This window comes from Schistocerca americana, chromosome 6 (assembly GCF_021461395.2).
Source record: "Schistocerca americana isolate TAMUIC-IGC-003095 chromosome 6, iqSchAmer2.1, whole genome shotgun sequence".
Lineage (NCBI taxonomy): Eukaryota > Metazoa > Arthropoda > Insecta > Orthoptera > Acrididae > Schistocerca > Schistocerca americana.
In genome coordinates, this window is record NC_060124.1 from 290,481,919 (window position 1) to 290,508,377 (window position 26,459).

Below are 26,459 nucleotides of genomic sequence, written 5' to 3' on the forward strand. Positions count from 1 at the left end.
TCTGCAGCGGAGTGTGTGCTGATATGAAACTTCCTGGCAGATTACAACTGTGCTGGACCGAGACGGAAACTCGGGACCTTTGCCTTTCGCGGGTAAGTGCTCTACCAACTGAGCTACCCAAGCATGACTCACGACACATCCTCACAATTTCAAGTTTGGAAGGTATGACACAAGGTACTGGCAGAATTGAAGCTGTGAGGACAGGTCATGAGTCATGCTTGGGTAGCTCAGTTGGTACAGCACTTGCCCACAAAAGGCAAATGTCTCAAGTTCGAGTCTCAGTCCAGCACATAGTTTTAATCTGCCACGAAGTTTTGTATGTAGTTTTGTTTGAAAGGCAGATTCAGATAATGGAAGTTAGATGGGGTGGTGTCTCTATGAACCTTGGTAGCCCACAATTTAAGAAGTGCTGCTGGTAGTGATGCACTCTTGTGCAGTGAAATTATTGCATTAAGACAGTTTAAGAAGAAAATATTTGCTGACAGTGTCACCATTGCCAACAATATCTTCAGTGTCTAGCAGCTCTTGTGTTAGAACAACATATTGTGCATATGTCGATTTCATAACAAAGAGCAGTCCACTGAACTGCCTGATTTCAAACTTTGGGTATCTTTATAGATCCCTGTGAACATATTTATCAAACAGTTATCTCTATAAAGAAAAAACTTTCACCAGTACTAAGCCAACGAGTCAATACTGGAACATGGGACCAGATATGGCCATCATTTACATTTCAACAAGAAAATCAAAAGTGAAATTCAAAAACTCGCTTGTACAATGGAATAAAATTATATAATTGATTTCCACAAGAGATCAAAGAGCATGCTGTCAGTGAAACAGTAAAAACCAATTTACTAAATAAAAGTTTCTGGACTGTTGAGGATTATTTAAACTGCCAAGCAGGTTATTTAGGCAGGTTTTCATCTGGGCAATTAACTGTTATGATCAAAAGCCATCGTGCAATATAATAGTGACATAAACTATACAAAAATATAACATAACAAACTAATATTGTGAGGATGTATAATTACAAATATTGTTTGAATGATTACTGTGTGTTTGAACTATATGTCTATGTTGTATTTGTGTATTTTGAACTATGTAGACTTTTGACTACCCACAAACAATGCAAATGGTCCATAAATGAATGAATAAATAAATAAATAATTTCAGAGTATGACTTTCTTGAAAAGAAGTAATGATGTAGCAAATGAAGTGGTAAGTGACAGTGTCAAACTGCAAATTTCATAAATGTTTTTAAATTATATGTTTTTATGTGGTTTCTAAAAATGATTCAAAACAGAATATTTTTATAGCAATGGAAATTAAGAAATTAATTTTTGTCATTATTGTCAGCAACATGTTATATACCAAGTGGCAAATCCATGTGTTTTAATACATTGCCTCTATACCATCTGGACTTAACCCTGTGACTACCATTGGAACACATATATTCCATGATAGATTACCATAGAATCAGAGAGAATTTGCTATATATTTTGCTTTGTATCACTGGCCCACAAGTAAAGGGGTCCATGCTCGTGGTTCACAGAATACTTGCATTACAGACTGCACCTGTAGGTTGTGCCATCTTCAAGTTTCGTTGTAAGCCCTCTGCTCTGCATTGTCACATTGAATTAGTTTCTGCCTGCAGATAGGCAACCCAATGAACAGATTTGCAAAATGGGCCAGTCGTGCCTTCCTGGAAAATTCGTGTCAATGAATAGCACACATGTATTGGCATGTGCCACATCTCAAACAGTGTCCAAGATGAGCACCAGCACCTGTAATGTGAGCTACAACCGTCTAAAAATGCTCTATCTGCTGATGTTTGTCCATTTCCTGTATCTCTTGTAGATTTTGTGCAGTCATCTTCTGAAGCCCCAGAGGTACTTACAAATGACACTGTGTGCTCTATGCCTTCTTAAACTGGAAAACAAAATGTCAGGAAATATTTTCTCATATTTTTACGTTTCACTAAGACACTAATTAAAATAACCATACATTAATGTCTTACTCATTAAAAATTAGTAGTGAGAATATTCAAGTGTGCCCAAATACGTGTATAAATTTCTCAATCAGTCACACAAAGTCTGTATACAAACAGGCGATCAGATTTGGCACTTTATTAATAACTGCCCATCTTGATCACTGTTTATCATGTAATTCACAATATGACTGGTTTTGTCTTTTTGCTGACATTAGATCATTAGGAATATTCTGATAATAGAATCAATTTAAAATGATGTGTATACATAGATACATTAACTAGTGCTAGTTATGGGATGAGTGCAGTCAACAGTTATTAATAAACTTGTATAAGTAGTTCATGTTACTGTCTGCATGACATATCATTTTAGTCAGCAATGTGGGTCAAATACTCTGGATCACAAGAAAACAGTTACTTATAGTTTCACTTGTCTGATTATGCTATTTCTTCGCAGACTTTATTCAATGATAATATTTATTTGTGATTACTTACTGGAAATTAGAACAGCAGCCAGTCACTGTTGATTACACCATTTAGTGGTTCCGAAATTGGCTGTTTGCCCGCAGGAGGCTGTTCATGTTTACTTTTATCTTTTGTGCTGTATTTTTGGTGAAATGGCAGCAGTTTCATGGTCACCAACCAAGACAGATAATGGAAAAAATATTGATTTCTTAATAGCCATAATTATGAAAATAACAATGTCATGATCTTCTAGTGGTTTGTGTACATATGTGTATTATGTGTTGATCATTTCCTGTAAAGCTGTATGAACACTGACAGAGAAGTTTTGTCAAATGATCATGGATTCAGTGTTTGTCATTTGAATGAACAAAGCAGTACGTTTAGTTTGGAATATACACATATCACAAGAAAGATGTCCACAATCCATAAATGTAATGTCAGTTTGGGAAACAGCATTAATGACTCTTTTGAAACTGTCTACAGGCTTACCAGTTTAGCAGCCATCTTTTGTGCATAATTAAACATCTGCCTGTGGATAGTTGCTGAAAATTGATTTAGAGGGATGGAACTTTGGGACAGATCAGTCTATAATTTTGCTTGCAACATACGGGAGTGAAGTTAAATGAAGTCTTTTATTTTAATGTTGCAAATTTTAGATTGCTGCACTTGCATAATAATTATGTCTCAACGATTTTGAAGTCTCAGTGGTTTTCTCCTTTGACTTCCAGTTATACTCATCCATCATTATGTCGATATCATTAATCATACAATATAAGAGATTTTTTTAAACAAATGTCAGCTTAAAAATCTGTACAACAAAGATCTTCAGCTATGCTCACACTTGCATATATGACAGTATTTGCTGTATATATCTGCTGAATTTCTCTTGACACATAAGATTCATTCTTTCCCATTGTCTTCTCTGGTAATTGTCTATCTGTTGATATTGAAATGTTGACATTGTGATTGTGTGTTACTGTGTTGTATGGCTGCATTATAGCTGTAATATCTTTCTCAACTTACTAATGTTCTTTTGGTTGAAAATGTGTTACTGAATTGACTCTGATTCCAGTTCTAGACAAAACATGTTTGGATAATTTTAATGAAAAATACTGCTACATCATCTCTTCATTACCATGGCTCTCATATAGTCAACTAAGGGTAACAGTAAATGTGAACAAATGATTCATTTTCTTAACCATTGGTTCTTATTCCACTTCTCAGAAATCTCCCATGCAAAACATCACACTGAGCGAGTTGCTGCAGTGGTTAAACATTGGACTCGCATTTGGGAGGATGACAGTTCAAACTCATGTCCAGCCATCCTGATTTAGGTTTCCCCTGGTTTCCCTAAATCACTTCAGATACATGCCGGGATGGTTCCTGTGAAAGGGCACGGCTGACTTCTTTCCCCATCCTTCCCTAATCTGATGGGACCAATGACCCCACTGTTTGGTCCCCTCCCCCAAATCAACCAACCAACCAATGAACATAAAACATCACCACCTCAGTTACTCTCAAATTTAGGGAACTGTGCGACTAGCATTTTGTATTACTCATGACAGTAATCTCCAGTGGAGAACTGCAGAATTTTCCGGAAATAGAACAATTCACAAAGTCTATTGAGCAAATAAATTGAAAACTTGGTGTCTTATCTGTTCCTGTGAATTGTCTGACCATGTGGCATCTGGTACTACAAATAGCTCCCATTGATACAGAGAATAATGTTCCGGGTAAAATAAGTCTTCCATGCATAATCTACTGGGCGTTCCCATCTTTTAAAGTCAAAGAGTTGCAGATGTTAGAGGATTTTCAACAGATGTTTTAAAATAAGAAAAGAATGATCACAAACGAATATTCAGCCAGCACAAGGTCTTGAATCATCAATGTATATTATTCAGGTTTTTGTAAATTAGTGTTTTCATAAAAAAAAAAAGAGTACCTATTGTATCAATATTGATAGTCCTACCTTGAAAAACAGACAAAATTGTCTGTGTTTGTCCACAGTAGACTTTACCACTGTTTGCAGTTCATGGGTGATTTTTGGAGGTGAATCATTACTCATAACAGGAACTTATATTGATATGCATTTAATGTGTGGTGTAGCAGAACGCAATGCCCAGAAAGCTGAACGAATAAACAGTGAAAAGTTTTGCAACACGCAATGTTATAAGTGAAAGAAATTTGTTGGAGAAACTGAATTATTCAAGCCACAGGGAGCTGATGAAGATCGTGGACATAGAATTGTTTCCATAATTTAATTTTGGATGCTCATGTTGGAGGAGATTCTGAGCAATACCTGTTAACTTGTTTGTGAAACACTCACCTTGGAGGCCTACAATCTGGGGAGTAAGAGTGGAGCAGCAATTATACCCCTATTGTAAACTATATGTGAAATTAATTGGGCCGAATGATTTTGGTTCTAGAAGTCAGTTTTGTTAATGGGATATCCAGTCAATACCACACTGCTGAACACCTCTTTCAGCTGTGATGGTGTTTTCAGCTGCCACTGTAGCAGTGACTGATGTTCATTTGCAATACGTTTCGACAGTTGCTGGAGATTGTATGTCTTGTTGTTCACTAGAAGACGTGGTTTCAACATGACGGTGCACCATCACACTTTGACATTAATGTCTGTGAGCACCTGAACAACACACACACACACACACACACACACACACACACACACACACGCTATATTGGAAGACAGGTACGGTTCCATGACTTGCATGATCATCAGCTGTAATTCCTATGAAGTTTTCAAAGTTATTTATGTGTGAGACCCCAACAGAAATTTTAGAGAAACTAGTTGGTAGGGTTCCAGCTGCCTGACCCATCATAAAGCAGAAGGCTGTTTGAGAGAGCACGTAAAATTTTGCATTGCTGTTGTGTGTGCATTGAGACTGGAGGTTGCTACGTAAGTTACTAAGAGCTGAAGATGTTGATATAAGGTGTGAGTTGGTCATCAATGAAAAACTATGAAATTGTTTCCAGCCAGTAATTCCTAACCTCAAAGAATAAAAACATAGCCCATCAGCCACTCTGCCTACAAATTATCTGAATATCTACATTGAGATCAAACATTTCTGTTAGCTGCATGACATGTTGCAGTGTTGGTTAGAAAGCTGTACGACAAATAACTATATAATATAAAAAGGACTCAGTATTTATAGATGTAAAAATATTTTGTCTGAAAAGTACCATTCTAGTCAAGTAAATATTAAGTTACTCGTAGCAGGTAAACAGCATCTATACGATAAAATTGAGGAGACATGTGCTTTTTCAAAGTAGCAGCTTTCTTATTGATTTACTCAATTTTATGTGGCTTAAGCACAGATAGTGTTAAACAGCATAGTGATACTTCATTCTATGCAGATTAAGTTTCTTGATGTCTTTGTCGCATGTTAATGTATATCTTGACTCATTCCACATCCCAGAAGGATCTCCTACTTGATGATATCTACAGAAAACAATTAATGGTTGCTTGAATGTATTCAATTTATGATCCTGAACCTTATGTATAATTTTGAGCCTAAAAGTTTGGGGCACCATGTATTTCATTTGGCAACTAGTTACTAATATGTAAGTGAAAAGCACATGTTACAAAATAAACTGCAGCTAAGTAGTATAACCTTACTAAAGACTAAGTAAAACTGTAAATAATAATCATCAGTAAAACAGTTGTGCTCTTTTGATGCCAAATAATGAGACTATTAGTAATTGTTATTAGTATAGAATTCACAAGCAGTTTGTGATAGCTTTGATCTTCTGGCAGCATATTCCTTCAATATGTTCTTGTCAATGAAAGTTCTCTTCTTTGCAAGAAGTCATGCTGTAAAATCCGATGATGACTGAGTGAGATCTAAATGTGACTGTGTGTTTCTGAACTTCCTGCCTTTCACTACTTTTAATTAGTTCATTATTGTTATTTGGTAATTTCATTTGTGTGGAGTTACAGGTGAATGGTAAATATGTTGTGAAAAGTGGGACAGATTTTCGGCAATTTTCAAAAATCACTGTTACTTTTGATAAAAACAATATTGATGTTAACGTAGAAGAGATTAATGTTTCCTCTGAATATTGTGAGGATGCTATATTGTCCAAAGCCTTGGAGAAATATTCAAGTAAGTGAATCTTTAATTCTAAAACATTATATATTGTGTGAATTGTAGTTCAGCATGGGAAGTCATTTCTTTTGATTTCATTCTTAGGTATCATGGAAGGTAAAATGGATGAAGTTTTAGGATCATTTGCTGTTCCACTGGATGGCAGATTTGAAAGTGTACGAACTTGCGAGACCAATTTGGGCAACTGGGTATGTGATGTTGTGTTAGCTGCAACTGGTGCTGATCTGGTTTTATTGAATTCAGGAACATTCAGGTCAGATATGATCCACCCAGCAGGACCATTTACTATGAGAGAACTTGTTGCTGTAATACCTATGATGGATCCGTTACTAGTTCTTTCTGTCACAGGTGAGATTCAGCAAAATAGCTTTAAAGTTAAGTACTTTGTCAGACGTAATTTGCGGTTGAGATGAAGTACACTTTATGACTAAATAGTATCACTAGGTACTTGAGTCTGTTTGTGCTACCAGGGTTGCCACAAGTTCTAGAAATCATGGAATTTCAAATGTGTCTGGGAAATTCGAAAAAATGCTGGAAAATTTCATTTTTGACCCAACAGATGAAATGGTTTGTTTATGGAGACACTATGCATTATTGCTGGCCAGGAGCAGCTGAGTAGTTGCTGGATGTCAGGTGCTGCCTCCCTACACCACCTTCCCTACCACTTTTCACCTCCCCACCACTCCTCTCAGCTTGCAGCCAGCGCCACCACCAGTGCTAACCACTAGCTGAACAACTGCCAATGAGAGCAGCAAGGAGGCATGAGAAGTGGTATGTTTGGATCTCAGAGTATTCACACAAGTTATCCGTTGCACAGATTGATCACTGCGGTCTCAGTTTATCAACATGCTGTTGGTGACTCATGACTATGGGTGTGAATTGCTGGCCACACGCGAGTTGATTTCCATGACAGGCCAGAACCGTGGGCCAATTCTGTGGGTATCTGATGGATCAGCCCCACTTATCTGAGGCCTGTCATTTCCCACTAAAGTGCAGGTTCTGCCCATTGTATCTAGTCTCTCTGATCTGCCAGCTGGCTGGGTCCATTCGCGTGTGGTGTAAATCAGTGGATTTCCATGATTTATCCAGGGACTCAGGACTGTGGTGCATACTTAATGGGTCAAAAAGTCACAGATACTAGCCAAGGGCCATTGAACTGAGTGGAAATGATGAAGAGATCACTTCTCTCACAGAGATATTTTCACAGGTTTCGTTGATTGACCTTTAATTGTGTGTTTGACTTTTTATTGTTTGACAAACACTAAGTATTATTTGGCAGAGAAAATGTTACTGTAAAAGTACATACCTCAGTGATATCATTCTTATTTTTGAAACTGTTATGTTATGCAAAACATTCCTTTTATGTTTCTTGTCTGATCTGATGGATTATCTTGCCTGGAAAGTTCATAGATCCTGTATGGATGCTCTTCATTCGAAGTTTAACTCATTAATAAACACAAAAATCCTTTTACTAAAACTGGCTTTTATTTACACAACGCACCTGTTTACTTACCCTTAAGATCATAAATCCTGTAAAGGTGACAATAACTTGCTCTTCATTCAGAATTAAGAGTTAAAAATACATTCAGAAATACAGAATTCCTTACTTTATCTGTGAACTTACCTGTTTACTTACTCTTCAGGTGTCAAATTTTGTCAGGGAAAAATACTAAAACTGTGTCTGGAAATCAGAGAGTTTCACTTCAGGAAATGAGTGGCAACTGTAGCTACACTCACATAATTTTCAATATGTATGAAAAATATTATGAGCCTCTCTCTCCTTTCTGATAAAACATTCAAGATGTGTACGACACAGGGAATACAAAATATAAAAAAAATTATGTGTGAGTCCTTCAGAGATCATCATGTAGTTTTGAAGTGATGTCAGTTGGAAGTTTAATAGTCAGAGAAAAAGTGAAAACACTGTTGGGTCTATTAACACAGTGGTCCACAAATCAGCAGGGCATTCTTAGTGAAGTGCCTTTTGTTTCACAGATCATTGCTGCGAATCATGTAATGTGTAAAAACCAATATTAATGCCAACCTGATGGCCAAAATAGCAGAAGGAAGAGAATGCTGTTACTGCTAGTAATATATGCCTAAAACAGTACTGATGAGCAAAACCAGAACATATTCAACAACGCAGTATCTCATAGTGTTCCAAGTCAAAGTCAAAATCCAAGTGAAAAGAAGCATAGAACAGTTGCATTTGGGAACTGGACTTTAGAGGCTTCAGTAACAAGATGCGAACTGCTGATCCACTTGCTGGACCGTATTTTTATTTCTTGCCGATGGCCGATGGCCAATGGCCATTTCAGTGTGACATGTGTGGTGCAATCTCTGGAGTCACATCAACTAAAAGCAGAATTATGTACTGTACAAATAATGTCACGGCCACTTTTAGAATATTGTATGTCTCCATATATCACTGAGAATCAGAATATTAGAGTGCCTAAACTCTTTGACAGCTACCAGAGATAAGTTTTATGCACTATGTGTTTCCTCCTAATTTATCCTCAAATTTCTCTCATATGCCTACAAAGGTGTTTGTATTTCCTTTTGCCACTTATTAGCGTATAATTATTGAAAATTCATAATTATTAAAAAGAATTGGTTCCTATGGGTGCTGCTATGGTTATGAACATACATATTGCACCAGTAGTAGAGGCAATAATGTGGTATGTTCAAAATGAGCATATACTACTATCAAGCAGAAGACAAATTTCAATAATGCTTCTGCATCAATGGAGAAAAAGAAATGAGTGGAATGTAATCAAATTGAAGCTTATGCATAAAACTGTTATCTGTTATCATACATAGAATGCAGCAGTTTTTCTCTCCAACAGATTCCCCCTCTTCCACACTCTTATTTGCCTCATAAAGGTTGAATTCCAAGAAAAAATTTACAGATAAAAGAAAAATTACGAAGTGTACAACTTTGCTTCTGCCGTTTGCCGGTAGGTGGCGACAGCAGTAAGTAGCGGTCGAAAGAAAGAGATGGCAGATGTCAGGCAGTTAGCTTGGACCTTGGTCAACATAACCTCATTCAAACATTAGTCGATTTGTGTCTGCATCATAAAGTTGTTCTTGATTGAAAATGTCAGTTTACGAGCCTAATTCTCATCATTTACAGGGTGTGTTACTGTTTTGTTTCAATATGAAAACAGCGGCCGAGTCTTACCGAGTGCTCTCAAGTACATATGGTAAGGATGCTATTAGTGAAAGAACGGCGATTTTGACGTCGTAGACCAGCATAGTGGTGGAAGAGAGAATGTTTTTGAAGATGCAGAATTGGAGACATTTCTGACTGAAGACTCGCATCAAACTCAAGAAGAATTGGCAAGATTAGTGGGAGTGACACAGCAAACCATTTCAAAATGTGTGAACAGTAGCTTAAGAGGCAAAAATGGAAGGGATTTCTGCATCACATTGTGACTGGGAACAAAAAGTGGGTTCATTATAGTAACCCTAAACGCAAGAAATCATGGGAATATCCCAGCCATGCTTCCATGTCAACGGCCAAACTGAATATTCACGGCTCCAAGATCATGCTCTGCATTTGGTGAGACCAGCTCAGTATTGTGTACCAAGAGGTGTTAAACCAAGTGAAACAATCATAGATGCTCGTTATCGAATGCAACTAATGCATTTGAGCAGAGCATTAAAAGACAAACGGCTGCAATACAGCGAGAGGCACGATAAAGCAATTTTGCAGCATGACAATGCTCGACCCCACATTGCAAAAGAGGTAAATACGTACTTGGAAACGTTAAAATAGGAACTCCTACCCTACCCACCATATTATCTATTTTTCGACGTCTCCCTCTGACTATCACCTGTTTAGATCAATGGCTCGTGGCCTGGCTGACCAACACTTCTGATCTCATGAAGAAGTCACAAATTGGATCGATTCGTGGATCTCTTCAAAAGATGAACAATCTTTTCGACACGGGATTCGTACACTGCGCGAAAGATGGGAGAAAGTAGTGGCCAGCGATGGAATATACTTTGAATGATACATGTGTAACCTACTTGTTTCATTGAAGCCTCAAATGTTGGGGAAAATACGGCAGAAACAAAGCTGTACATCTTGTAAAACAGATAGTAAAAAGGCAGAAGTTCTGTGTTTGAAGAGTGGTAAATCTTGGATGAAAATTGAGTTTGGAAAATGTCTGTTATATATATAATTACTTGCATCCTTTGAGACATATGTGCAATATACGAGGATGATTCATAAAGTAATAGCAAACTATTTTTTCTCGAAGCACGTATTTCACTAACGGATGCAAACAAGATGTCATTCCTCGACATCTCCTTTTCAATACATTTTTCATACCATCATACCAACTTTTTTATTCCATTGGAATAAAAGATTTTCAGTTTTCCCCACAACCAAGAGTGCACCGCATCTTTAACATCATCACCTTCAAATCGTCCTTCAGGGGTCCAAACATATGGTAATCCAAACGAGCAAGATCAGGGCTTTATGGGGGATACAGTATGACCTGAAATCTCAATCTGTGAATGATGACAGGAGTTGGCATGGCAGTGTGGAGGCATGTGTTGTCATGATAGAAGTCCTCTCCGACAGCTCCATATTGCTGGCTTTAGTTCATTCTTCAACATGGCACTGTACTGAACCCTGTTCACTGTTTCACCCCCTTGCTAATGGTTTTTGGATGACAGGAGACAGTGTGGTACTGGGGTGCAAGACTCACACGTCTCTCGCAGTTGACTTACGTATTGTGTGCAGCCGATCTTCTTCTCGGGTCAGACAGCTGCGTTGATCTTTACAAACTCTTCTTTTCTGAAGTCTCTGGTTCAGGAAATTTCAAAATAGACTTCTTTTCTACTCGTGAACAATTCTGTACTCTCAGGATACTTTTGTTTAACTCTGTTATATTTTCATCTCCACAATAAAACAACTTCACAAACACAAGCGTTCAACTCTCGTGAGTCAACCCCATCTTGGACCATTAGATACTAACAGATACAATTACAATATGTTTGATTTAATAATCCCTATAAAACCAGTTCTTGCTTCTTGCAAGTCTAACACCAGAAAGTCAAATTTAAATGTCTTTAGTTCAATACATAATTCATTTGTTCACAACAATACAGTTGTTAAACCATCAAAGAACAGAGCATGCTTGCTCCTTGTACTGGACATACAGCTTCTATGGCGCGCGCTGCAAACACTTGTCCACACCGATCGACCGTCACTATTGTAGTATTTTCCCGATAAAAATCCATCCTGCACACTCAAAAACTGGCGGCGAGGTAGTCACATCTCCTCTCTCTCACCCTCTTACTTAAAATATCGGGTGTTTGAGACAGTGGAAAACCAAGTGTCTCTGGAACGTACACTGAAATTCTCGAGGCACTAGATATCCCTCCCTTTAGCTCGAACACGCGATATTTTATACATATTCATTATTTACAATTACACAAAATAATTCTTTATGTTTTAACAGTGCCTCTCTTTCTACTAATAACTGTGAATATTTTAGCAAAATTATAATACATGACCCTTGCAATCCATGTTGGAGTTATCTCTTTTCAATCTCCAAAAATTCGTGAGTACCAAATCTTCGTTTTCTATTCCTCTTCCAATCATAAATTACAGGTGTGCATAACTCATGAATACATTTGTAACCTGAAACTTAATAAGGCTATTAATGTATAGAATCCAAACTTACCAGACTCTTTCCTTTAAACATGTGACTTCTGTCATGATACTGCCCTTTTTCCCTTTAGGAACAGTACCTATATCTTACATGGGTTGATCCTAGGAGTACCCTTTTTCCTTCTGTTTTGGTAGGTACGCCTCTTTCTTATTCCTATCCTCCTATGGTACTGGTAAACCCCTTTCTTGGTGCCCCCGTCCGTGCAGTATAGGTGAGCTTTTCCTAGGTCTGCCTATCCACCCTTTTTCTCACCCAGTGAATGTCGACTGTGCCCTCCATATCCTTCTTGAGTGGGCCTCCTGATTCATTGCCCTAGCATACATCTTTATGTATACTATTCTTAAATAACCTCTGGTAAAATTACAAATCTACTTTTGACCTTAACTCCACTTTCCAATACTACCTCTAATACCCTAGAGGCCTCTTTCACTCCTCACTCCTACTATATAGACAGATATCATGCCCACACATCACAGATGCTATGTCTACCTGTATTTACTAACTCCCTATAGATACGATGCCTTTTCTCTAAGGACTAGCATGGCACATGTAAATATATTTTTGAGAGCAACAAAAATTAACGATGCAGAACCATCACATATCAACAATGCTATATGTGCATCTACTCAGATATATGTATATCTTTATTCCCCTACATCCCTTGGCGGTTCTGACGTCCTTCAGGTTCCTAATTCGTAATTGTTCTGTCTGTGCTTAAGTATATCTTTGCATGTATGTATATGTGCGTTCGTGTATCCTGATTCTTCAGCCTACTTATATGAAATAAGTTGAAGGTTATTGAAACCACGGAAAATAAGAAGGACTTCAGCGATAGAAGTATCTGCATGTGGAAAGAGGGAAAGATAGACAGGTACTCAAATTAGAAGTAAGAAAGGAAAAAGTAGAACTGGTTGCTAAGATTGAAGAAGAGAAAGATGATAGCCCCAAAGACAGGAAAACCCTTCCCTCCCCCGTTCCCCAGGATCCCTACTTCGCTGTGGTACTTGAGTGAGAAGCCGGAGAAGGTATGATGTTAAACGTCTCCTACAGAATGGACATTTTCACCTTCAGCTTTGAAGCCACCAAAGAAAAATCTTAGCAATACCTATGGAATGGCAAATGGTGAAGAATCAGTTACTCTTGTCTGCGAGGGTTGTCTGAAAGGTGTGATGTGTGTGTAGTATTAGTCGTGCTTTTACCTACACTACCCTTCCCTTTACATTACATCTCACAAAAGGTATAACATATTCTTAAAAAATAGAAAATTATGCACTACGATAACATAGCTGTTTAGTCATTCACTTTACACTATATTTCATACACACATAAAGTACTCTGTTCAGTTTATCACGATTAGATATCACTTTGTTTGAATAGTACTATGATATTATACTTTTCACTCAAATAATATTTTATTCGTTTCATTTCAGGTCTAGAGATCACTGTTCATCTGTGATTCTCTTAAATTGGTTCTAATCCTGTAGTCATATCCAGTTTCCTACGTACTAAAATTATAGGGTAGTTTGAGAATTCAGGAATAGATTACAGAATAGTTTAAGAATTGAAGGGAATTTGGTGCAAGAAAACTAAGTTTGAAGAAACGCCGAAAACAACTAGGGACTGATGGTCGTCACTCTGTCCGTTAACACAGAATGTTCACGTCCCTGGGGGACAGATGTGACTCTGCCCAGATCCCATGGATCTGATATTAAACTTACTTGAGCAAATGTAAACCAGTACTTTTCGTTAAATTTTGTGTGAAAGTCTACCCACAACAAAACAATCACCACTTTACTACATAAAACAACATCAGGTAAAGTATTAGTCTGTTTTATGCCTTGTCATGGACAAGTTTGAATTCTTTCCATAAACTATCCATGTCTTTCTTCGTATCATTAAGTTCCAAAGCTAAATCTGAAGAAACATTGTTAGGCGTTACCCTCTTGGCCACTTTTCTGTCTATTAACTCTTCTACTTGTTCCTCCAGATTGCTTATATTTAAGGTATCTGATGTCGCTAGCTTCTCTTTAAAACCCCTTTCCACAGTATCAACTGGATTGTTGACACCTGCAATTTGCAATTGGACAAAAGGAATTCACTTATCTTGTTTCTCAATATTCTCCTTTAGGGTGTGCAACCTCTGATTTACGACATTGAAGGTAACATTGCATATGTTTTGAAATGATCCTAATTTTTCAACAAGTCCCATTTCTACATTATTACATTTATCTTCAATGTGAAATTCTAATTTTTTTAGTTAAATCTTGAAGTTGCTCATCCTGTTTCTGGTTAAATTCAGTAAATAGTCGATTAACATGGGTATTTAAAGAACTAGTGAATTTACTCTTTAAATCTAACTTCAGATATTCTACCTCTTATGTAAAGAGTCAAAGTCAGACTTTAATAAAACTATATTTGTTGCTTGACTATTCAGGGTTTCACTTTGATTACTTAAAATTTTCTCTCTGAGCATCTAATTTACTATTTAATTGGGTATTCACTGAATCTAATTTAAGGCTTAAATTTGCACTCAGTTCATCTCTCACTGAAGCATTTTGAGCATTCAGATCATCTCTCAACAAAGCACTTTGAGAATTTGACTCTGTTCTCTGGTCATCTAATTTAGCATCTAATCTAGAATGTACTAAACCAATTTCTCTCCTTGGAGTTTCATTCTGGGCTTTAATTAAATTCACTAATTCAGACAAGTCTGGCATTTCCCTGGTCACTCTAATCACTGTGACCGGTTCTGCTAGTTGTTCCTGATCCATATTTTTATTGATCTTAGACCCAGTAATCATCTAAAGAAAATTCACCACTGAGTACAATAACTATAATAATAATAATTTATCATTCCTCCATCCCCTCAACTTCTACTAAATAATTATTGGTTTTCGATCGCCCGGCGTAGAGTTCTAGCTGCGTTGGTGAGCAGATGTGTAGTCAGTGCCGGTGGATCAGCACTGGCGCCGGCGGCGTCAGACGTTGGTTTCAGCGTCGTCGTCAGCGAGCGGATGTGGAGTCAGCACTGGTGAGCAGGAGCTGGTGCAGTCGGCATCAGTGGCTGGTTACTGTGTTGGCTGATGTACATGTGTGAAGACTGCTTACTCTCCACACCCAATCTTCTTAGTCTAAAAGTTGAGGTCTTCTCTCCAGTTTTCTCCGCTATTACTTTCTCACATCTTTTACAGCATAGCACTCACAGCTATCTTTGATTTGTTTATTGGACTCAATACGATTACTGGAAACTGTTCTTGTATGTTGTTAGGCTTGGTGCTATGGCAACACGTAATATCTTCTTACCGTTTCTGTCTTTAAATTACTGCTTTCTTTGGGTCCTGTCACTTAGGGGATTACAGGAGACAGTGTGGTACTGGGGTGCAAGACTCACATGTCTCTCACAGTTGACTCACATATTGTGTGCAGCTGATCTTCTTCTCCGGTCAGACGGCTGTGTCAATCTTCACAACTTCTTCTTCTCCGAAGACTATAGCTGGTTAAAGGAATTTCAAAATAGACTTCTTTTCTACTCTTGAAATGATTCTGTACTCTCAGGATACTTTTGTTCAACTCTGTTATATTTTCATCTCCACAATAAAACAACTTCACAAGTTTCACACAAGCGTTGAACACTCCTGAGTCAACCCCATCTTGGACCATTGGATACTAACAGATACAATTACAATATGTTTGGTTTAATAACCCCTGTAAAACCAGTTCTTGCTTCTCGCAAGTCCAATACCAGAAAGTCAAATGTAAATGTCTCTAGTTTAATACATAATTCATTTGTTCACAACAATACAGTCATTACACCATCAAAGAATAGTGCGTGCTTGCTCCTTGTACTGGACATAAAGCTTCTATGGCGCACGCAGCAAATGCTTGTCCATGCCGATCGACCGTCACTATTGTAGTATTTTCTCGATACACGTCCATCCTGCACACGCACAAAAACCGGAGGCGAAGTATACACGTCTCCACTCTCTGACCCTCTTACTTAAAATATCGGGTGTTCGCGACAGTGGAAAGCTGAGTGTCTCTGGAACTTACACTGAAATTCTCGAGACACTACAAGTGATGCACCCAGGTTTCGTTTCCTGCGATGATACATGGAAGAAAGTTTTATCCTTTAGTGTTACATTGTGCCAGAAATTATGTGGCAGCCTGAGCACACATAATCTTGTGTTAACCAGTGAGTACCTTAGGCACACATCGTGCACACAAAAAATGGTACATGAGAACCTCACTAATTATAGTATCAGCCTATGTGACACATACTTAGTTCCCTGGGTAATGTTTGTACAGAAATACATTGGTTCTTACAAATCATGGTGTCAGCAAGTCCCACATTCATGTCAGTAACAGCTGTGCTGGGATGACCAGAGCATTGCTCATCTGTGCCTGAAGTACATCCACTTTTAAAGGTGTCTACCCACACATACACTCTTCTCTCACTAATGCAGCTATCTCCATACCTTTCTTTCCATCATCCTATGGATTTGTTGAGGTTTTATGTCCTCTGATCACCAAAATCATATCACTGCTCGCTGTTCTTCTAGGGTGCACACAGCTAGGGATGCAGCCATTTTGTTTCAACGCCTTTCCTATTAAGCATGTTGTGCCATATTTTCGGATATGCCAGAACTTCCTCAGAGGATGCATCTTCACTTCCTGGGAGTTTCAAATGCCTGATGTGTTAATTACATTTAATACTGATAGCTTGCTGTTACTTTTTGAATTGCCCTGTAGAAGTGTCTAACCCCTTAAACAGTTGTCTGCTGTTAAAGAGGTAAACCGACATGCATGAGCACTCATGTTCATTTACCATGTTAGAAATGACTGTTGGTGATAACTTAGTGTGGGCAGATGGCTGTGTTGTCCAAACCTTATTCTCTCTCTTCCCTGTCCACATTATCACATGCTAATTGTGAGCTGACTGTTTTGTTTTCGCTATCGGTCATATGTTTTCATTACTAGACACATCCAAAATGTGTGAAATGAGTTGATCGTAAGATATTAGCAATTCTCCATAAGGCTAGAGGATCTTCATATTATTTTCATATGAATTTGAGTCTCACATGCACCTTCATTACACACGAGATAATCACTGTAATCCATTAAAGTAACCAGTAAATTTTGAGCAATCTACAGTTAGGCAGAATGTTTGAATGTGGCATAAAAAAAATTTAGAATGATTATCAATCCAGTTAGTCAAATGATGGGTAGGAAGACTATTAAAATGCAGGTGCAAAGTCTTTTTCCCTCCTAAGCTGCCACTCAAGTGTCCTCCATCTTTTCCTGTCGTGGCTAATGTTTTCACCTCCAGGTAAATATTAAATCCTCTGAAACCTTGGTTTTCATATCGATTGTCATAAAAGCTGAAATTACCCTTATGCATGGTAATGGTAGCATAAGGTAGTTCTCTTCAAACTGTTATTATTTAGCTTAAAAGAACACTGTGATAACAGATAAACTCACAAATTACACAGAAAACTGCAGCCACAATGTTTTCTGTGTTAAATGAAATGGGAAATATATATGAAAGGTATAAAAATGCGCAGCTCAAATTTAAAAAGTGTTTATCACACACTGACCTACAGTTGGATTGTCAGTGTGATGCCTTGTTCAAATAAAGTGTTTATATTATTACTTGCAACAGAAGTTAGATTGCACTTCTTGTTCGTGTTGGGAAGGTAATTGTGAATGAGGACAACAATGCAGATTCACAATGTCATTTATGACAATGGAGTATTGGTTAGCCACGATCAGAAAAATTGCGTAGCTACGAGGAAAAGGGTGGGGGGGTGGGGGAGGGTATGTTTTAAAATTGTGCCAGATTTAGTTCACAATTAGTGCTTTTTCTGATGAAACAATTACTACCACATGCATGAACTAAAAAGCTGAAATGCAAAGCTTTATTGATCATAATTTTATAGTTTTTCTTTAATGTTAATACACTTGTATTATATTTGACTGTTTATTCTAGTGCAAGCCACATTTGTTAGTTGACAGGACCATGCTTCAATACAATTGCATAACATTATTTTCACTTAATCAGTTATTAAACTAATATTCAAAGTTGCAGGAAGAGGGTTAATTTAAAAATTACTTGCCACTTCTCTATGTACTGCAAAAGTCTTGTTAATAAAGCATTGTCATGAATCAAGCAAATAAGGTTTAGCGTTCTTTTAATTTATGCTTCTTTCACTGACATACTCATTAAAGTTTTTATGACATCATTATTTCACTCAATACTAGACTTCTCTACTCACTTGGAGCTGATGTGAAGGGCATTGTGTTGAGACTAGCCAACCCAAATGACTTGGTAACAGCTCTACATCTACATCTACATCGATACTCCGCAAGCCACCCAACGGTGTGTAGCGGAGGGCACTTTACGTGCCACTGTCATTACCTCCCTTTCCTGTTCCAGTCGCGTATGGTTCGCGGGAAGAACGACTGTCTGAAAGCCTCCGTGCGCGCTCTAATCTCTCTAATTTTACATTCGTGATCTCCTCGGGAGGTATAAGTAGGGGGAAGCAATATATTCGATACCTCATCCAGAAACGCACCCTCTCGAAACCTGGACAGCAAGCTACACCGCGATGCAGAGCGCCTCTCTTGCAGAGTCTGCCACTTGAGTTTATTAAACATCTCCGTAACGCTATCACGGTTACCAAATAACCCGGTGACGAAACGCGCCGCTCTTCTTTGGATCTTTTCTATCTCCTCCGTCAACCCGACCTGGTACGGATCCCACACTGATGAGCAATACTCAAGTATAGGTCGAACGAGTGTTTTGTAAGCCACCTCCTTTGTTGATGGACTACATTTTCTAAGCACTCTCCCAATGAATCTCAACCTGGTACCCGCCTTACCAACAATTAATTTACCGAGCGAGGTGGCGCAGTGGTTAGACACTGGACTCGCATTCGGGAGGACGACGGTTCAATCCCGCGTCCGGCCATCCTGATTTAGGTTTTCCGTGATTTTCCTAAATCGCTCCAGGCAAATGCCGGGATGGTTCCTTTCAAAGGGCACGGCCGACTTCCTTCCCCGTCCTTCCCTAATCCGATGAGACCGATGACCTTGCTGTCTGGTCTCCTTCCCGGAAACAACCAACCAACCAACAACCAACCAATTAATTTTATATGATCATTCCACTTCAAATCGTTCCGTACGCATACTCCCAGATATTTTACAGAAGTAACTGCTACCAGTGTTTGTTCCGCTATCATATAATCATACAATAAAGGATCCTTCTTTCTATGTATTCGCAATACATTACATTTGTCTATGTTAAGGGTCAGTTGCCACTCCCTGCACCAAGTGCCTATCCGCTGCAGATCTTCCTGTATTTCGCTACAATTTTCTAATGCAGCAACTTCTCTGTATACTACAGCATCATCCGCGAAAAGCCGCATGGAACTTCCGACACTATCTACTAAGTCATTTATATATATTGTGAAAAGCAATGGTCCCATAACACTCCCCTGTGGCACGCCAGAGGTTACTTTAATGTCTGTAGACGTCTCTCCATTGATAACAACATGCTGTGTTCTGTTTGCTAAAAACGCTTCAATCCAGCCACACAGCTGGTCTGATATTCCGTAGGCTCTTACTTTGTTTATCAGGCGACAGTGCGGAACTGTATCGAACGCCTTCCGGAAGTCAAGAAAAATAAGCATCTACCTGGGAGCCTGTATCTAATATTTTCTGGGTCTCATGAACAAATAAGGCGAGTTGGGTCTCACACGATCGCTGTTTCCGGAATCCATGTTGATTCCTACATAGTAGATTCTGGGTTTCCAGAAATGACATGATACGCGAGCAAAAAACATGTTCTAAAATTCTACAAGAGATCGACGTAAGAGATATAGGTCTATAGTTTTGCGCATCTGCTCGACGACCCTTCTTGAAGACTGGGACTATCTGTGCTCTTTTCCAATCATTTGGAACCCTCCGTTCCTCTAGAGACTTGCGGTACACGGCTGTTAGAAGGGGGGCAAGTTCTTTCGCGTACTCTGTGTAGAATCGAATTGGTATCCCGTCAGGTCCAGTGGACTTTCCTCTGTTGAGTGATTCCAGTTGCTTTTCTATTCCTTGGACACTTATTTCGATGTCAGCCATTTTTTCGTTTGTGCGAGGATTTAGAGAAGGAACTGCAGTGCGGTCTTCCTCTGTGAAACAGCTTTGGAAAAAGGTGTTTAGTATTTCAGCTTTACGCGTGTCATCCTCTGTTTCAATGCCATCATCATCCCGTAGTGTCTGGATATGCTGTTTCGAGCCACTTACTGATTTAACGTAAGACCAGAACTTCCTAGGATTTTCTGTCAAGTCGGTACATAGAATTTTACTTTCGAATTCAATGAACGCTTCACGCATAGCCCTCCTTACGCTAACTTTGACATCGTTTAGCTTCTGTTTGTCTGAGAGGTTTTGGCTGCGTTTAAACTTGGAGTGGAGCTCTCTTTGCTTTCGCAGTAGTTTCCTAACTTTGTTGTTGTACCACGGTGGGTTTTTCCCGGCCCTCACAGTTTTACTCGGCACGTACCTGTCTAAAACGCATTTTACGATTGCCTTGAACTTTTTCCATAAACACTCAACATTGTCAGTGTCGGAACAGAAATTTTCGTTTTGATCTGTTAGGTAGTCTGAAATCTGCCTTCTATTACTCTTGCTAAACAGATAAACCTTCCTCCCTTTTTTTTATATTCCTATTAACTTCCATATTCAGGGATGCTGCAACGGCCTTATGATCACTGATTCCCTGTTCTGTACATACAGAGTCGAAAAGTTCGGGTCTGTTTGTTATCAGTAGGTCCAAGATGTTATCTCCACGAGTCGGTTCTCTGTTTAATTGCTCGAGGTAATTTTCGGATAGTGCACTCAGTATAATGTCACTCGATGCTCTGTCCCTACCACCCGTCCTAAACATCTGAGTGTCCCAGTCTATATCTGGTAAATTGAAATCTCCACCTAAGACTATAACATGCTGAGAAAATTTATGTGAAATGTATTCCAAATTTTCTCTCAGTTGTTCTGCCACTAATGCTGCTGAGTCGGGAGGTCGGTAAAAGGAGCCAATTATTAACCTAGTTCGGTTGTTTAGTGTAACCTCCACCCATAATAATTCACAGGAACTATCCACTTCTACTTCACTACAGGATAAACTACTACTAACAGCGACGAACACTCCACCACCGGTTGCATGCAATCTATCCTTTCTAAACACCGTCTGTACCTTTGTAAAAATTTCGGCAGAATTTATCTCTGGCTTAAGCCAGCTTTCTGTACCTACAACGATTTCAGCTTTGGTGCTTTCTATCAGCGCTTGAAGTTCCGGTACTTTACCAACGCAGCTTCGATAGTTGACAATTACAATACCGATTGCTGCTTGGTCCCCGCATGTCCTGACTTTGCCCCACACTCGTTGAGGCTGTTGCCCTTTCTGTACTTGCCCAAGCCCATCTAACCTAAAAAACCGCCCAGCCCACGCCACACAACCCCTGCTACCCGTGTAGCCGCTTGTTGCGTGTAGTGGACTCCTGACCTATCCAGCGGAACCCGAAACCCCACCACCCTATGGCGCAAGTCGAGGAATCTGCAGCCCACACGGTCGCAGAACCGTCTCAGCCTCTGATTGAGACCCTCCACTCGGCTCTGTACCAAAGGTCCGCAGTCAGTCCTGTCGACGATGCTGCAGATGGTGAGCTCTGCTTTCATCCCGCTAGCGAGACTGGCAGTCTTCACCAAATCAGATAGCCGCCGGAAGCCAGAGAGGATTTCCTCCGATCCATAGCGACACACATCATTGGTGCCGACATGAGCGACCACCTGCAGATGGGTGCACCCTGTACCCTCCATGGCATCCGGAAGGACCCTTTCCACATCTGGAATGACTCCCCCCGGTATGCACACGGAGTGCACATTGGTTTTCTTCCCCTCTCTTGCTGCCATTTCCCTAAGGGGCCCCATTACGCGCCTGACGTTGGAGCTCCCAACTACCAGTAAGCCCACCCTCTGCGACTGCCCGGATCTTGCAGACTGAGGGGCAACCTCTGGAACAGGACAAGCAGCCATGTCAGGCCGAAGATCAGTATCAGCCTGAGACAGAGCCTGAAACCAGTTCGTCAGACAAACTGAAGAGGCTTTCCGTTCAGCCCTCCGGAATGTCTTTCGCCCCCTGCCACACCTTGAAATGACCTCCCACTCTACCACAGGTGAGGGATCAGCCTCAATGCGGGCAGTATCCCGGGCAACCACAGTCTTAGTCCGATCAGGGGATGCGTGGGACGAGCTGGCCGTCCCCGACAAACCCCCATCCGGACCCCCACAGTGATGCCCATTGGCAACAGCCTCAAGCTGTGTGACCGAAGCCAACACTGCCTGAAGCTGGGAGCGAAGGGATGCCAACTCAGCCTGCATCCGAACACAGCAGTTGCAGTCCCTATCCATGCTAAAAACTGTTTTGCAAAGAACGTCTGAACTAATCTACAGAGAGCGCAAACAAATCGACAAAATTTAAACGGTTATTAAAATACAAGATTGCTTAGTAAATGCAGTAATGCTGCTACTTGCGCACTGCTGACACTGCTCGGCGGCGGAAGGAGACTAAGCGAAATTACACTATTCAGGTACTAAAACACGATGCTACACTCTCAAATACTATAATACGCCCGAAATTTATGAATTAAACAATGCAAGTACCAAAAACACGCAAAGAAATTAAGAATTAAACCATGTAGCAAATGAGTGAGCTAGGAGTATACGACTTGCTGCTGCAGCTGCTTATCCAACGGCGGCAGGGAGCACACTGACTGCGACCAACCGACACTGGCCGTTCAAAACAAAAACAGTAGACAAACGACTACGCGAATTTACACTATTCAGGTACTAAAACGCGATGCTACAACTCTCAAATACTATAATACGCCCGAAATTTATGAATTAAACAATGCAAGTACCAAAAACACGCAAAGAAATTAAGAATTAAACTATGTAACAAATGAGTGAGCTAGGAGTATACGACTTGCTGCTGCAGCTGCTTATCCAACGGCGGCAGGGAGCACACTGACTGCGACCAACCGACACTGGCCGTTCAAAACAAAAACAGTAGACAAACGACTACGCGAATTTACACTATTCAGGTACTAAAACGCGATGCTACAACTCTCAAATACTATAATACGCCCGAAATTTATGAATTAAACAATGCAAGTACCAAAAACACGCAAAGAAATTAAGAATTAAAATATGTAACAAATGAGTGAGCTAGGAGTATACGACTTGCTGCTCAGCTGCTTATCCAACGGCGGCAGGGAGCACAGGGAGCTCCTTGACAGGTTGTACATGAAATGAGAAACTGCTCCACACACAGATGAAATTGTTGCATGTGTTGTCAGGTGTAAATCACGGAGTATTGTTATTGTTATTATGGATGTCTGTGGCTACACCCATGAATATCAAAATCTGTCTGAACCTCTACCGTAGTTCATTTCGTAGTAAGACTAATGATCACTGACAAACTGTATACTTTGGTAACAAGAATATTCTGTTGAAAATCTGTTCCCTGATGCTGTAGGTATCTGGGCATATCTTTCAGATATGCCTATTTGTAATGCCAGTTCAAAACTCCACACACTCTTGCATTGTAACACATGATGATTGTTATCATCACATGTATGGGGGGAACTTTTTGTAACTATTTTTCTTTGTTTTTCATTTCTAATGTTGATACAATAAAATAACATTAAATGAATACTCTAAAAATGTCTATTCTCTGAATACCAGCTGTGCTTAAGGATATGAAGAGGTAACAGTTGGTGCAAACTGCATCTTTCACATAATTTGATGTTGTACTCTGTTTAATATTTCTGGAGGCAGTCTTATGATGCAGGCAACTTTTTCCAACTAAACAGCGAAGTCAGCAACTTGTGTGATGTTACTAGAAACATCTATCTTGCTGAATGCTCATACTGCTTGTAATCCATAAAGATAGTGATGTTATTCATGTTCATTCGTGTTTGGCAGCTGCTTCTACAGATTCATTAGTCAGTCCTGCTTCACAAATGGAACCTATGTTTATGCTATTCTTAGAGTGGTCAGTGGTGATAAGTTGAGAACATTGTCAGTATATGATTTTATCAAAGTGTCACATTTTAATAGTTACCTCATGATATTTGGAAGTTAGACACAAAATTTATTTTCTTTTTAGGAAATGATATACTCAGAGCACTGGAGAATGGTGTTTCAAACTATCCAAAGCTAGAGGGAAGATTTCCTCAAGTAGCTGGTCTAAGCTTCGCTTTTGACCCATCCAAAGCAGCGGGGCAGAGAGTAGATCCTCAGCTGGTGCGCATTGGAGATGAGTACCTGATTCCAGATCAGCATTATCGCCTTGCAACAAAGTCTTACCTTTATTCTGGCTGTGATGGATACACCATGTTTAAAGATGCCAAAATAGTGGTGAGTTATACACTCAGTTTGAAAGATAAAATACAGGCAAGAATGTTTTGTAAGTTTGTTTGTTTGTGTGTGTGTGTGTGTGTGTGTGTGTGTGTGTGTGTGTGTGTGTGTGTGAGAGAGAGAGAGAGAGAGAGAGAGAGAGAGAGCGCACGCGCGTGCGTGTTTGCGTGGGCGTGTGCGTGTGCACACAGAAGTCCTACAGATAGTTCTTAAAATGTGTATATGTTACATTAATGTCATCTAAAATGTTGGTAAATTTTCATTCCACTGGTTACAATTTCAAGCTCTCAGAGTTGGGTTGATTTGGGGGTATTTTCTTCCTCCCCTATTCCAAAAACATCATTTTTTGAGCATCTCCCTCCCTTTACCAAGTTTTGATGTGACTGTAAAGTATATTTTCGGCAGCAATGAGAAATAACTCTTCCATTTGTGTACAGAATCACTAGATATACCTATATGTATCTCACTGACTTTCACCATAACTGAGATTACGTTTGCTTCATGTAGGTGACTGCGATACCAAATATTTCACATACAGGTTTAACAATGTATTAGGGGAATGGAAACCATATTTACAGTGTTTTGAAAATTATCTTTAAATCAGTTAGTACTCTGTTATCAAAAGAAACTTCGAAGTTTGAAGATAAATCAGGGACTGAAGCATAAGAAAAGATACAATATATGACCTGATGAGTGGAATTCCAAATCAGAAATTTATATCAATTCACAGAGCATTCATGGAGGTAATGGATTGTCTACAATGGAATGTAATAATTGTAGCAGTGAAAGTAGCAACTCACTGTAAAGGCATTGAGTGGCCAGTACGTACATAAACAAGACCAAAAATGTTGCCATGCCTTCACAAAATGTTCTTCAGTGTGTTTTCAGCCTGGTTTATGTACCTCTTGATGACTGAGCTCCTCAACAGTGTGGGTATGTGTAACCTTTATTGCTTCCATAATTTACAGAAAGATTGTGTGGTGGTTTGCCACATAATACAGTTTTTCTCCCAACCCCTGTCATGTTGTTGGGCAGAAGTGGAGAATAAATTTGTCTCATCTATTATTTTGTAGTTTTTTAATTCTTTTTTTTAAATGAAGTATTGATTCTACCTGCTGGTATGTTACTCCAAATTTAGTGGATACAGTGAAATATAAATGTATTACTCACACTAAATTAACTGTGACTGCTTAATTTTAGGTAGATGAAGATGAATGTCCTGAATTGGGTTTAGCAATTCAGAATCACTTCCATGCCATAAATATGCGCCTGGGCAAAACTAAACGACATTCAAAACACCGACAAAGCCTTGTCACTTTGTCTCGCAGGTAAGGTAACTGATTTTTTGTTTCACTAGGTGAGCTATATCTCCCTTCCTTTAGTTCTTCTGTACTGGCTAAATGTATCCTGCAAATCATTCAGAAAAAAACATATTTTTGTAGCAATAAATGTATTACTGTTTGCAGCATGGATTAAGGAATCTGAAAGTTAACATCACAAACTTTGTAGGATTCAGTCGGTGTAGGCTTGTTAACATAAATAGGAGTTACAATAGAGAGTCAATCTGAGACGGTTATCTAGTAAGTATAATGAAAATAAAACGTTGTTCTCATACTCTTTTCACTCATAAAGTTTATTTTTAACAATGACCATCGACCAGTATGTTACAATTGATCACCAAACAACTTTTGAAGTCACCCAGCTTTCAAAGTATGGCACTATAGA

The 26,459-nt window shown here is 39.2% G+C and overlaps 1 protein-coding gene across 5 annotated transcripts in view; it reads left to right on the plus strand.

Moving 5' to 3' along the window:
• LOC124619665 (mannosylglucosyl-3-phosphoglycerate phosphatase) overlaps positions 1-26,459 on the plus strand; it is a 219,864-nt gene that overhangs the window by 150,274 nt on the left and 43,131 nt on the right. For 3 of the 5 annotated variants that reach the window (XM_047146203.1, XM_047146197.1, XM_047146199.1), the window contains 4 exons: positions 6,405-6,576; positions 6,664-6,927; positions 24,484-24,734; positions 25,935-26,062. In XM_047146203.1, the coding sequence (XP_047002159.1) occupies positions 6,405-6,576; positions 6,664-6,927; positions 24,484-24,734; positions 25,935-26,062 (815 nt within the window). The remainder of the gene's footprint in view (positions 1-6,404; positions 6,577-6,663; positions 6,928-24,483; positions 24,735-25,934; positions 26,063-26,459) is intronic. The other 2 variants (XM_047146198.1, XM_047146200.1) reach the window with 1 other exon arrangement.